Source organism: Diadema setosum, chromosome 20 (genome assembly GCF_964275005.1).
Source record: "Diadema setosum chromosome 20, eeDiaSeto1, whole genome shotgun sequence".
Taxonomy (NCBI): Eukaryota; Metazoa; Echinodermata; class Echinoidea; order Diadematoida; family Diadematidae; genus Diadema; species Diadema setosum.
The window spans coordinates 2,891,896-2,906,398 of NC_092704.1; the positions used below are offsets into that span (position 1 = coordinate 2,891,896).

General features: G+C 38.6%; 1 protein-coding gene across 1 annotated transcript in view; it reads left to right on the top strand.

Moving 5' to 3' along the window:
• LOC140243330 (SWI/SNF-related matrix-associated actin-dependent regulator of chromatin subfamily D member 1-like) overlaps nucleotides 1–14,503 on the top strand; it is a 259,082-nt gene that overhangs the window by 80,989 nt on the left and 163,590 nt on the right. Inside the window, exons 3-4 of the mRNA XM_072323006.1 lie at nucleotides 5,953–6,086; nucleotides 12,337–12,502. Of these exons, the coding sequence (XP_072179107.1) occupies nucleotides 5,953–6,086; nucleotides 12,337–12,502 (300 nt within the window). The remainder of the gene's footprint in view (nucleotides 1–5,952; nucleotides 6,087–12,336; nucleotides 12,503–14,503) is intronic.

Consider the following 14,503-nt stretch of genomic DNA (forward strand, 5'->3'; position numbering starts at 1 on the left):
GCGGGGTGTGTCTCTCTGGCCAGTGGTCCCCACCTTGAAAGCTGTAGAGTTCTGGTGCCTCTGGTGCCTTTCTGTTGAACACTGAATCACAGTTAATAGTTAATGTTCAACGTTTCTAATCTTTGAAGTTTTTAACTGTGATGATTAGCTTGTGATTTTATTTCGGAAGTCTCAAAAGAGACTACGATGCATAATGAGTAATAATAGGAGAGCCACACGCGCGTCCAGCAATATGTTCACGTTCGTTCTAGCCGACAGGAGGTTCTCCTGCTAGCTCCGCGATTTGATTTCTTTTCATACATTCATCGCCGGAATTTACCTTCTCGCGAGGTAATTTTCACACACGTCCATGTGACACCTAATCTTAGAGATCAAATTTTTTAGCGAGAGTTCCACTCGATGAAACCACACGACCGGAAAAAATACATACAGCCAGAGCCGGCGATATACCGGATAATGTGTGACGATACAGTAGTGACAACACTCTCTGGAGGTTGGCTGGGAAGCTGAGGGGAAATAGGGTTCAGTGAGAAGTCATGCAAACTTTTGAATTGGTTGATTATCATGTCAACACGATGCCTTCCGAGTGGGGACCTCCCTCGACTTGTGCATAGAGCGTAAATCCCAAGATGTCTAACTATCGACTAATCTTTAACCTGTTGAGGACGGTTTGATTTTGCTACAACACACATTTCCCATAGACACTTGCCCAAGTATACTCAGGACTCGTCCTCAACGGGTTAAGATTTCCAAATTTTGAGTGCATCTACAGTCTACACAGGCTAAAGTACACAGTAATCTTCCAAGATTGAAACTTCGAGCTGATCTTGAAGTCTAGGAAGTTGTGTGAGCATTACTACTGTAATGCAAGATATACTGTATTCGCAGCATGAAATTTTTTTCGTGAATTGGAGCCGTTGGCCTTTTTCGTGTCATGAAAGTTTTGCAAATTGTCACTGGCATCCAATCCATATACAGTAGTGTAGATACAAGTTTAAGAGCATTTTAATTTTGCGAATCTTGGCTCTTGCAAAATTCAAAAAATTAAAATGCATATATGTGAACATTCCTTGTTTTACAGTACAGTCAAATTATACTTCTTAGTGTGCGTCTCTTCACAAGTTACACAAGGAACTTTGCTTCTATCTTGAGAGGTTTTAGTGAAACTGTACTTAAAAAGAAATACAAATACAATATGAATGACTTCTATTGACAAGTCATTCTTTTTTTTCCTCCAAATACTTTGTGCAAGTCTTTCTGAGAAATTAATCTATCTCCCATTTGTAACTGTGATTTTATTATCATTTTTTTTTTTAAGTAATGCAGGGTGCCATTCTTGTGTGTGTGTGTGTGTGTGTGTGTGAGGGGGGGGGATGGATGGGGTATTGAGGATGAAATTGAGGGCAACAGCTCTTTGTAAACATGTGGATATTTGGGATATCAATTGTCTCAGTGCAAATTGTATAATTTGCGCTTACACCACTTGGCGCTCTGTTTCTCCAATTTGCTCACACTGAGCGGAAATGTGCCCACGCATAGAAGCAATTTGCCACTTGTTACTGGCCAGAGACTCTTGGTTTGAAGTGTGGCACAGTTAGCCTCATCTCCAGACTCTGGACGCTGAAGCAAAATCTTGTCATTCAAGTCTTTCTGTATTGCATCTGTCTAGAGTGGTTGTCTAAGTGGATTTTTTTTTTTTCAAGCAACAATGTTGAATCTATACTTTTTCTTTGGCAAAGAGCTGCACCAGTGAAAAATACTATCTTGTTCTGTTTAGTAAAAGTCAAAGTAGAGTAGGAAGGAGTCAGAAAGTGTTAGTGTTTTGGGGAAAATTTTGATGTCAGCATTTCAGCTTGAAAAAAAAAGAATAGGAAAAGACTGGGCAGACTGGCCACTACATGTACTTCCGTTAAAACCTGGAACTCAGTTTTAGGCTCAGGGTTGTGATTGATGTCAATTGTCACCACCCTTTATGGGAGATCAGAAACCTCAGATCCAGTTGTTAGGAAAGTTCTTGTTCATTGGCTCATAAAGCCTATTTGAAGTGCAGCTCTCAGTGGAGATTTGAACCTCTGACCTTCCAGGCAGCTTTAGTAGTGTGCTGCTACTGAACCATTGATGATTTGGTCTTCATCAGCAAAGAGACTTGGACATTTCATCAGGCCTGTTTAAATCATGGTCAAGGTTGGTATTGAGGGAACACATAACATAGGAATACTTGCCTTTCTGTGTTGTTTGCCGTAAGTGGTACAGTGTATAGCTGACTGATTCATGTGCAGTTTGAAGCTGTTTCTTCTATGTGTACTCTATTCTGTGGTGAAGAAGAACCTCTGGTGTTAATGGGGTTTATTCTTACAGCATGACAAAGTGGATTCCACCCCATGAATAAAAAAGAAAAGAAAATGAAGAAGTAGAAATTTTAACACTGCAACTGTTTGTGTCTTTTATCAAAGACTACCAATAGTCCAGTAGGGACTGATATTCTTTATTTTGTGGAGGTGTAAGAACTCATTTCTCCTGACATGTCAATCAGAATTGAGGAGTTTTCATGGTGTGACTAGAATGATGATGTCCTCAGTTTAAACACTCAATAAGATTTGTTGCCACTAGCAATTTGTTTTTTAAATCATACTCATTTAATCTTTTACTCTCGATCGTTGATGGTATCATCAAAGTTCCACCACAGAGGCTTTGAGTGAGCACCAATCGGAAATTAAAAGTGGGCGAAGTTTATAACCAGAGAGATATCAAATCCACAGGGTTCAAATGACATGAATGAAAGTGTGAGGATTTGGGGGGAGGATTAGTAGATAGGGGTAAGCTGTTTTGAGTGTTCTTTTGATTTTATAGTTTAGGTTAAAGATCCCCTTTGAGGAATTGGAACAAAGTTAAGTGAGTGGAATTCCTTCTTTTTTTTTTTCCAGTTAAATCCTACTCCCTGATGACTTGCTAAAAATCATGAATGCAGTTACAAATACATATCAACAGTAGCTGAGCAAGTCATACTGGCTCACATGAATATGATGTTTGATTCCAGTTTTAAAGAAAAGTCAGCATAAGATGCTTTTTCTTTTTGGGTAAGATTAAAAGTCTAGCTATCGTCGTGAGTATGATAGAGAGCACTTCTTTGGTGTAGAAAGATCGTTTGACTTTTAAGGTGTTATCACATATTCATCAAAGTGCCAAAATTAACCATTTTGGTGCAAGAGAATGTTCTGGTTAGTGAAGTGTCAGTGCTTTGCGAATTAAGATGACTTCGGTAGCTAAAAATGTGCATGTGTGTGCATGTGTTAACTTTTGTGGTGCAGTGATTTGACAAAACTATGTTTAGCTCAAAGCAAGTTGGCACCACATAATGCTGTTGTTTACACAGCAGTCATGACTGATAAATGAAAATGGTCATAATCCTAGTTGAAAGAAGCACTTGTGCCACTTCTTTGTACGTGAAATGAGAGGGTTGGGGGAGATTGAACAGAAATCATGCTGCAGGAATGACAATTGGAGTGAAGTATGTTGTGCTTCCTCCGATGAGAAAAGCTTGGAAGGAGGAGGGGGCAAGGTGTGGACTGCGATACCTCCTGATTGTACCCCTGTGCCTCCGCAGAGAGGACAGTCCATGGTGCCGATATCCCGCCACCAGAGGTCGCGGGGTCGTGTTGTTGTCATGCAAGATGAGCATCAAATTGTGGTCATGTGCACCAAACAACTCTCCTTTCCTTGAAAAAGACAAACAAACAAAAAACAAACAAACAGAAAAACAACCCCCCCAAAAAATATGCCCTACTTTGCCTTCTGAATTTCCCTCACCTAGCTATAGCCCCCTACCGATGCATCACTTTGACGACTGCCTGTCATACAAGATTCTCAATATCCTTTGGTATTTCCTTCCTTTTTTATTTCTTAGTGCTCATGTAATGTGTGAAGAAAACAGTGGATGTAAACATCATTGTCAGAATTTCCTCTTGATCTGGTATCTTGGGCAATGTACTTGGCATTCACACATGTACACAATCGCCCGCTTAGAGCAGCGAAGTGCCTGACTGAGAAATTTTTTTTGGGGGAAAAAAAGATGGATTTTCTGAATGATTGCTCCCCTTCAATGGTGTTATTTTAACACAGCATGGGTTAATGCATTGAGTGTGAAACGGTGGTATTCAATGTAACAGGGCTTATCGCGCCTAGTAGGCTCCATGAAGCGGCGGGCTTTATCCGCCTTTCGTTCTTTTTTTCCTCCATGAATGGGTGGTTAGTAATTCACCAAGCTCACAATCGCAAGCGGTGTAATAATGAGACCGCCTCAATTTTTACTGTAATCTGTGATTTTAGAAGGAAAATAATGGCTGGCACACTGCCAGTTTAGGATGTTGGATTTTGGCTCCTCATCTAGATACATATGTACAACGCAGTGAGAAAGGATGATTTTACTTAAACAAAATTCATTGAGCTAGATTGAAAATGTGAGACATTAAGGAAGGAATGCAGTGTAAGTCTAGTAAACCTCAAGAAGAAACAGTAGTGTCCCATATGTGAGAGAGAGGGAGAGAGAGCATACGAGAGTGTATGTGTTTGTGCGTGTGTCTTTCATGTGCCACTGTTTGTTGAGATAGGTGTATCGCGTGATGTGCTAGAATCTGAATGCAGGTTTTGGGTGGAGTTCTTGTGGTATGGTGCCCAGCAGGCATGACAAAGAATTTATTTATTTTTTTTTTTTTAGGTAAAGAACATTGTTGCATGAAATCTTAACAAATCAATGACAAGAAAAGACAGGTATCCAAATGATCAAGAATAATAGTTGTGTTAGAAAAAGTTTATGTTTATTTTGATGGGTGTGTATGATATGTGATATTGGAATGTGCATACCATGTGTGTGTATGTGTGCGTTTGTGTGTGTTTTGCATATAATATGCTGTATGAGCGATATGAAAGAGAACCATTTTTGGCATGAAACTTTCGCGAATTTGAGCTGACTACTTTTTTTTCGTGGTGTAAAACTTTCGCAAATTGTCGCTGGCTTTCAATGAAGTGTGTAGACAAAACTAAATGTGCATTTTGCTTTCGGGAATGTTGGCTTGCAAAATTCATGAAAGTTTCATCAATGTGAAAATTTCTGGTTTTCAAGTATTTTGCACGCCTTTTTGTCAGTTACTATTTAACCTTTGACTGCTGTATGTACCCAGTAGGCCGATCCCGTGTTGGAAAAAAAAAAAAAAAATCACATCTTGGCACACAGAGGGCGCTGTTTTTTTCTTGCTTTTTGCTATCAAATTATCTCGTGACAAATAATGGTAATTCACATTTAAACAATCTTATACAGAAGCTGAAACTCGCAATGAGAAGGTGACTTGTTAAAAACTTCTATTAAAGGTGTCTTGTTGAAACCTGCCTTGTTGAAGATCAGAAGGCTCAAAAGCAACATCTGAAGAGTTGCCGAGTTGCCATGTAAACTTCTTACTTACTGTACTAGTGTGTATTCATCGTTAATTGTATGAAATCTTCATTTTTGTGTACATAAGAGGTGGACCGTGCCAGACGAGCAATTTGCCTCTGTAGAGTTTCTTAGCAACAACCTGTCTATAGCAATCACCTGCTGTATGTATGTGACCACTAAAACCAATTACCTCTGAGAGAAAAAGTGTGCTAAAGAACTCGTCTAGAGTGGCCACCTGTCTATAACGGCCACGTTTTTGTCTCCCGTGGGTTACCGCTATAGTCATATGTGACTATTACCCTGATGCAGCCATTCAAATTTGATTACATTTATTACTCCTGTACTGTGACTAAGAAAGAATTAAATGTAAATGATTAATATTTTCTTTTCTCTGTTTTCTCATCTCATCCCTCTGTCCCTCATCACATTCCTGTTTCTCTACCTCCCCACTATCTGCCTGGCCTTCCTTTTCTCCTCACCGTGCTCTCCCCTCTTCCTCTTTGCCCACCTTGTTCCCATGACAGAGGCCAGGAGGCTCCGCCCAAAGAATGGGGGCCGGTATGCCGCCCCCCTATGCCGGGATGAGGGGCATGAACCAGGGTATGGACCAGTCACGTAAGCGCCACGCCCAGTCGGAGGCTCAGAAGAAGTCACAGAGGTATGTGAGAACCAACAAGAGAAGAGTTCAATGTGAAGACTTCAGTCGCAAAATGTGTTAACTCCATTCATGGCAATTTGAGATATTTGAAATTAAAGCTGCTAAAAAACAACAGAAATGATAAGAAAATATGAAACATATGTGACCCGCTACAACAAAAGGATCCTAAAGTCGCTGACGGGTGAGCCGAGAAAATCTAGTTTGAAGTCAGATCACCAAAATCTGTCAAAACAGTTCGGATTTCTGTTTTTATATAATTTTGTAGTCTAATGTATCTTCTATCATCTGCTGAAATTTCGAAGCTGAATGATCAAAGGAAAGGCCTGAAAATAGCATTTTTCTGGGCCATGCTTGGCTCGCCCGTCAGCGACTTTAGGATCCTTTTGTTGTAGCGGGTCACATATTTAATCAGAAATTCCAGAATATTGGCTGTTATGTAACAAGTGAGGTATCATTGGAATGGTTTTTCTTTGCTCTATTTTATGATGGATGGACTTTATTTTTTAAGAAAGGAGCTTAACCCATTACACGATCAAACTCTTCACATGTTATGTTTTGTTTGTTTTGTTTTTCTGTCATCACTTGTATAATGGTTGACCATTTTAAGTCAGGGCTTCTTTGTCATTTAGATGGTCAGTTTGTGAAGTCCTGGCTGGTGATTGGTTTTTCAATCTGAGACATTGGTTCATCTTGAATAACAAGCTTTACTTAAAACATTGTTCAACTCATGGGCGGAAAAAAAAAAAGAAAAACAAAAGAACTGGAAATGTCCTGGATCTGGAAAACAAATGGGCTCACTTTATAGGTGGAAGTGGACCTCTCTTCCTAGAATCTCATCACAGCAGGTATTTCAGAGCTGACAAGTCTGCCTGATTCTACAGGAGTCTCCCTGAAAATGTGAAAATCTCTTCATGTCTGAATAAGAGAATATTAAAATCTCCCTGATTTGGGAATTAATTTCACCCATTGAAATGCATATAACACACAGATATATCTCCCTGATTGCTGTGTGGAATCTCCCTGATTCGGATGTGGGAATGTTGGCAGACCTTGTGTTTCATTCTCTTTAAACATTGAGATTTATTAGTCATCACATGTTTCCTTCAGTTTTAGGCAAGCTAGACAGAGCTAGACAGAGCTGCTTGACAGAGAAGATGAGAAAGGAATGCTTCAGAATTCATTTCTTTTGTTTGATGATTTATTATTCTTTTTACTACTTATGCAACCAGTGTTCAATTTGATGAAAAAAAAAAAGATCAAGTTATGAAAACAATGTCAACAGATGTAAATTGTCTACCCTCTGATTGAACTGGTAATGACCCCTCCCACCCCTTTTGAAAGAATGGACTTGTTCCAGTTGACAAGGTGTAAGTCAAGTCATCTAGCGTATCTTTAATACTTACAGCTTTGTGTAGATAGTAAATCATGATTACAATTGGCATACTTAAAGGACTGTAGAGCAATTCCAAGAACTTAGATAAATGGAAAGTTTGTGAATGGTTCCAGTTTAACTATGCTGCATTCGTTATTCTATCTGCCTCATTGAATCGTAACCATACATATGGGCAATTCCACGGTTGGTAGGACACAGGTGCCAAAAATTCAAAATGATATTTGTTTCAAACACCATACATTTTCAGACAATACTCGAGTTGAAGTTTTAAGAATCATTATGTTTTTCAATAAAAGTGGCCATTTCATTTTCAAAATGGCTGCTAAAATATGCCTATAACCCAATGTTAAAAAGAGTGTATTGTCACATAACTTACTCTCTGTATATCCACTTTATTAGTACTCTAAATATCAATCTTTTATATGTATGCAGTTACCAGAGAAGTCTTTAACCACACGATAGAAAAAAAAGCTGGTTGCTTTAAAGAATTTGATAAAAACTTTAAATTAGTTTGACAATGATGGATGTAACGTCAGTTACCAAAAACAAGGAATTTTTAACTTTATTCATCAAAGAAAGTGAGCTGTATGATGTAACTTGGGATTTCTAATGTATGCCCATATGCCTTCCTTTTAATACCAGAAATGAGGATACTTGGCATACTGGAGAGTCAAAATGAACACTTCAAAATGTGTAACGTCAGTTACCGAAACGTCATACATGAGTATGTAACGTCAGTTACCATGACATTAATCATAACTAGAGGCAAATTTTTTGACTCTAGGCCATTTCAATACATCTGGGATGTCAAAGGTTATCAACAAAGAGCAGCAATCCCTTTGATAGGGAATGATGTCATCACCATGGTACATCCATGGATAATTATTTTTTTCATTTTATTTTATTTAATTTTTTAATTAATTAATTTATTTATTTATTTACAATAATCATCAATTTTTTTTTTTTTTTTTTTGGGGGGGGGAGGGGGGCTTGAGCTTTTGATTTTCGATTCAGCACAAGTTTGAGGTTAAATCATCTGGAAGTTTAGGTTTACCACATGCAATGTATGCACTCAAATTACTATACAGTACATTCACAGTCGTACGGGATGATAAAGCTACCAAAGTTTGTAGGCCTAATCAATGACGTGGTTGCATGGTAACCACCTTTTCTATACAAAAGCTTGTGGTAGTATACCAGCAGTTTTATAATCATTACTAATGATTGCTTTTGCTAGCATTTGTCTTTTTTTCTGGAAGCTTAGTGAAGTTTCTACCTCAAGGCAAATGCACAAACAGATATATTTCTTTGCTTGCACTTAAATGTGTGGTTTAGTTAATGTGGCACATCTTGTATTATGGTACATAAGGCATATACTGTCATTACTGTTTGAAACTTAGCACTGATGTTGCTCAACGTTTCACACTGATGTTGCTCAAAGTGAGAGGTGATTCTAGGGTTAAAAAAATTTTTCATATTTCTTGATTACTTTATTTCATTCATGCAGGGACATTTTGTAATACATGATAATTATGAACAGGAAGAATTGTTTATATTGATCTTAGAATTCTTTCGTTGCAAAGTCTTATTTCTTGGTATCTGGGATTTCTGTGCAAGCCTTGCTATATCAGTGAAAAGGAAAAGAAAAACAGTTATATTACTTGAAGCCAGGAATAAACCAATAATGCTCTTTTAACCAAAAAAGCATAATGTTTCTTCTTCACAGAGAAATATCAAAAGTGCAACACTTTTCATTTAAATCACAGGGCCGGCGCAACCGTGGGGGCCGTGGGGGCTCGGGCCCCCACACTTTTTGTGCACCATACAAAGGAATACATAAGGTGTCATCACTTTGTTAGCTCATGAAACCCGGAAGTGGGTCCCCACACTTTTGAAAACACTGCGCCGTTCCTGAATCAATTGATGTTGGAGATCATTTTTTTTTAAATTTATGGCCCTAACAATGCCTTGAAAGAGAAGGTGTAAAATAAAAAAAGAAGAAATATATCACAGTAGATTTCATACATGTATGCATTTTATATATTTGATACATATTTGATAGGTGTTTTTTCCCCATGACCTGAAAGATATTTTTTTCACACACAAAAATATCTGTGTTTTATGTAGTACTGCAGGGTATTATTGGTGGGGCACTCTAGATAGAAACTTTCCTGTTCATTAAAAAAAAAAAAAACCTTAGTTACATGTATGTCAATATAAATACTTGGAACTGCTGAATCTAAATGGCTCTGTGTAATCATAACTGTTTAATAAGCATTCAATCTTATGACAAATGTAAAGAAATATCCTCTGGTGCATTTACATTATTTTTGCCCAACTGTGCTATGGCATGGGGGGGGGGGGGCTTGCCCCCTAAGGGCCCCACCCCATTTGTGTCTTTAGATTTTGTTTTAATTTGTTGCTAAGTAATTGCCTGGGATTGTTACTGGTATGATAACCTGTTACATAAATTAGTTCTCTATAACCCCATAGCAAAAGTATGTGTAACGTCAGTTACGTAACGTCAGTTACTGACATGTTTACCTTTAAGTTTTCATAGAACACAAAGAAAATGGATTTATGTTTCACTTCATATGTGTATTTATGATTGATGAACCAAGGTATGATTCCATATCAAACAAGTCATTCTGAAAGGTCAGAATTATAAAATATCACAAAGCTATTCCCAATCATGATTTTGCATGTGTAAACCCTATGGCAAATGTAAGCGTAACGTCAGTTACGTAACGTCAGTTACCGTCATGCCTGCACTGAAATTGGCATGGTGCTAAAAGGAAATATCTAAAGTGCACATTATTTTGCACACCTATTCCTAAGAACCTAGGTGTATTGCCATATTAAACACATAAAAGCTAGAAGTCAGGGACATGAGATATTTCCATTTAAATCTACACCATAATTTCCCATGTCCTTTTTCGGTAACGTCAGTTACCGACACATTTTCACTCCCTATGTGATAAGAAATGCAGTTTAAGAGAAAAACTTTCCACCTATTTCTTCATTCTCATGAACTCATTCATCAATGCTAATTGCAAGCCCCAGGTGCTTTCATTCACAAAACTACAACGTAAACAATTTCATGAAAATCCTTACGCGTAACGTCAGTTACCGTGGAATTGCCCATATGCATTCATTATCTACTTTGCTGAATTTGGGAGGCCCAGAAATTTGCTTGAAAGTGCAAAAGGCTAACAGTTTGGCAAAGGTTATGTTCACCCGTTCGTTCCCCCCCCCCCCCTCCCACCCCACAGTGACTGTCAATGGCGTTAGTGGTAGGAATCGTACGATTTTCGAGATACAATATAACTTTTTCTGTGTCAAGAATGCTTCATGATACATTTTTGAGAAAAGAGTACTCCAAAAGGATTTTGAATAACGGAACTGTTCTTGATAGATAACCTATTTTGGTAAAGTTTTGATGGTTAATTCAGGATGATTGCATGAAGAAAAATACTATCATGATGGCTTAAAGATAATATAAAGTTTTGGTATTGCCTCAAAAGTTTCCCTGAATTTCCTTGTCTTAGTTTGTGTTTCAGGTTAAAGTACCTTTCATATAACTAACACTGTGAGACTTACTCGCCCCAAAGTGCTCTCATGTCTTAGTAATCATTCAATAATGGTTTCGTACCAGAGCCGCCGCCGTACGACGGCGGCGAGGTAGTACACGTATTGTGCGAGATAACTGCGACCAGCAGCGTGCAGCTCCATACGCATACTGTGTAGCTAACTGTGACCAGCAGCCCCATACGCATAGCTAAATGGGGCTTCGCATTGTAGCTTACAGGATCATGACAGATTTAGTATCGCAGGTAAATATCAACTTAAAATCCAAAAATTTCTTCAATTTGAAGACTTACCAGTTAAGTTGAAGTATTAAAAACAGGCTTTGGGCAACGTTTGGTTTTGCCAATAGTCCCTTTCTGTTCGAATTGATGACTGAATGTGACTCGGTCGAGAGGACCTTGGGAGAGCTACACTGAATTGACGGCCAGCGCATGCGCACACAAACATCTTATCCGTTCATGGATTTGAAATTTGTTCGCATGTGATGTGTGCGTATGCGCTGGTCGTAGTAATCAGTGTATGTAGCTCTCCCAAGGTCCTCTCGACAGAGTCACATTCAGTCATCAGTTCGAACAGAAAGGGACTATTGGCAGAACCAAACGTTGCACGAAGCCTGTTTTCAAGACTTCAACTTAATTGGTAAGTCTTCATATTGAAGAATTTTGTGGATTTTAAGTTGATATTTACCCGCGATACTAAATCTGTCATGATCCTGAATGCTACAATGCGAAGCCCCATTACGCTATGCGTATGGGGCTGCTGGTCGCAGTTAATTGCATGATTACTAAGAAATGAGAGCACTTTGGGGCGAGTAAGTCTCACAGTGTTAGTTATATGATAGATACTTTAACCTGAAACACGGAAATTCAGGGAAACTTTTGAGGTACCAAAACTTTTTATTATCTTTAATTTCTTACAGTTGTAGCAGTGGGATGATGCTCAAATGCATGAAAACACATTTGAGCATGTTATTTTGAGATCATGCAGTCACTATTAAGATCTATGAACAAATGTAACCATGGTTATAAACATTTCCTGATTGGAAACCCTCCTTTACTTTATCCACAGTTCCAATTTCTTATTTAATATCAAAGACAAATTCATTCTAAACCATCTCATATTATCAGATTAGCTTGTTTCAGTTGTTGTCCACCTCCACCAACCATCACTTCATTTGCCAGCACTGATTAAATCTTCTTTTTGCTATTTCTCCATTCGCATCTCTTCTTCCGGCCGTGCACTCTTCTCCCCTTCCCTCTGTCCCAGCAGCAGGAAGAAGAAGAAGATGGCCGACAAGGTGCTACCGCAGAGAATCCGGGACCTCGTGCCGGAGTCCCAAGCATACATGGACCTCCTGGCCTTTGAGCGCAAACTCGATGCCACCATTATGCGCAAGCGGTTGGACATTCAGGAAGCACTGAAGCGGCCAGTCAAGGTATATTCAATCCCTCTCCTCCATTAAGCCTGATGAATGAAAAGTGTCGAGCCTGATTTGAATAGCCACCCGCTTGATTTTATTTGTTTTTCTTGTTAATCGAGCTATGTAGAGACATGTAGTTGATTATTGTTGTGTGTGTGTGTGTGTGTGTGTGTGTCATAAAGGAAGATAGGAGATACAATTTCATCTTCTTTCACCCATGTAATATGCTGTTTGTTTACATTTGTATGTGTGCCTCGGAAACTATCCACCCTACCATCTATCCCCTTACACAAGTTAGTTTACAAAGTGATATTACTGCATTTAACTCACTACAGTAAGTTGTTTAATATCATCTTCATAAATGCTCCTTGACGCCCATTTGCTCTTGCTTTGTGAAAATAGAGTGGTGTGATCTTCTGCAGCACGAAGCTCACTGAGCCATCCCTAGTTGTGTGCGATATTAATCGCAGCAGCATGACTTGCCAAGAACAAGGCTGTATGTACGGCCTCGTGTACGAGGTGGCTATTGCACCCCAGAAAGTAGCTAAGGTTTGCTGTCTCACCTACGCAAACAGACCGAATGCGAGGTGTGAAAGAGTGGCCAGTGGGGGCCGCTTAAGGCTAGCAGGAAGGGGCCGAAAAAAAAATATTAGAAAATAGTCTGAAAATGGATGATTTCCTGAGAATTTAACTACCTTTTCCTCTTTTGATCTTGATCGTGATCATGCAGAGGAGCAGGTCAAACGTCAATTTCTTGCTCACAGGTTTAAGATCTTGCAACCCCCTTGATAGATATTATCCCCATTATTCTTTCCTTTCAACAGGGTCAATGTCCGCGGTGTTTGAAATCTAGGTAACTTTCCTCATAATAACACAGAATCAAGCTCCTCCAACCTGTAACCTCAAGTTTATCGACCCTTTGCTCCTTTGTTCTCCTTTCTTTTTCTTTTCCTTTCTTTTTAAACAGAGCAATGGTTATCTTGATTGAGAAAACAAACCCTGAAAGAAAAGTTTGGGAAAATATTGATGTATAGAAAGTGAAGTCCTGGGCTGACTTTTAAGCCATAAATTGTTTGATTTGTTATGATACGGATGTGCCATTAAAAAGAAAAGTGCTAAAAGTCTAAAAGTCCTAGTTTGGTTGTGCCCTTTTCCACTTAACTCTTTGAGTGCTCAGGCACTTAGCTCTTAAACTTACCAAGTTTTCTGTAATACATCAGCATTCAGTATTAAAATTCATCCAAACTTGGCCTAGTTGTAAAGTTTGCAAGCCCACTTTTAATAGGTGTAGCAATGTGCCTTAGTCCAACAGAAAGGCCATGGTGACACGATAGACATTAAGGGGGTTAGATTATGTAAGTTTATGTCAATATAGAATAATCAAAATGATATTCCTTTGATGCAGTTTCAGTTTGAATTAAGCTGAACTCTTGCAGTTTTAAAATTCAGTTTAGCTTATGTAGTTCAGTCCTTTTATTTTAATCATAGTAGAGAATCATTACTGTATATACTGATATATTGAAAATTATACTTATATGTTACATATACCATACACACACATATTGATTCATTTATCTGTTTGTTTGTTTGTTTGTTTGTTTGTCTGTTTGTATGTGTGCGTGAGAAGATCAGCATTGATTCTTTTTCTGTTGGTTTTGGTATTATGCCATTTGTATGGAGTTTGTTTAACTTCACAATAGCAGAGAGATACACGGCCACAGTTAATGACCTTGCAAACATGGGGAGGCAACAAGAAGTGATTTCTGCAGTCAAAAGTCCGTGCAGAATGCTGGAAAAAAAAAATAATTGTCTGACCATATCTGAGTCCATCTCCCATGATCTGCAATCATTGAAATACAATAGACATAGTGTGAACAGGAAGCAGACAGTGTGAAGTTTGACCTCATAAAAATTGTTTTAAATTTTATTCTTTATAAAATGAGGTTGTTGGATGCGGCCAGAAATATCTGTTGCCGAGATTCGCATCTGTTTCACAGTGGACATGACCCATGCTGT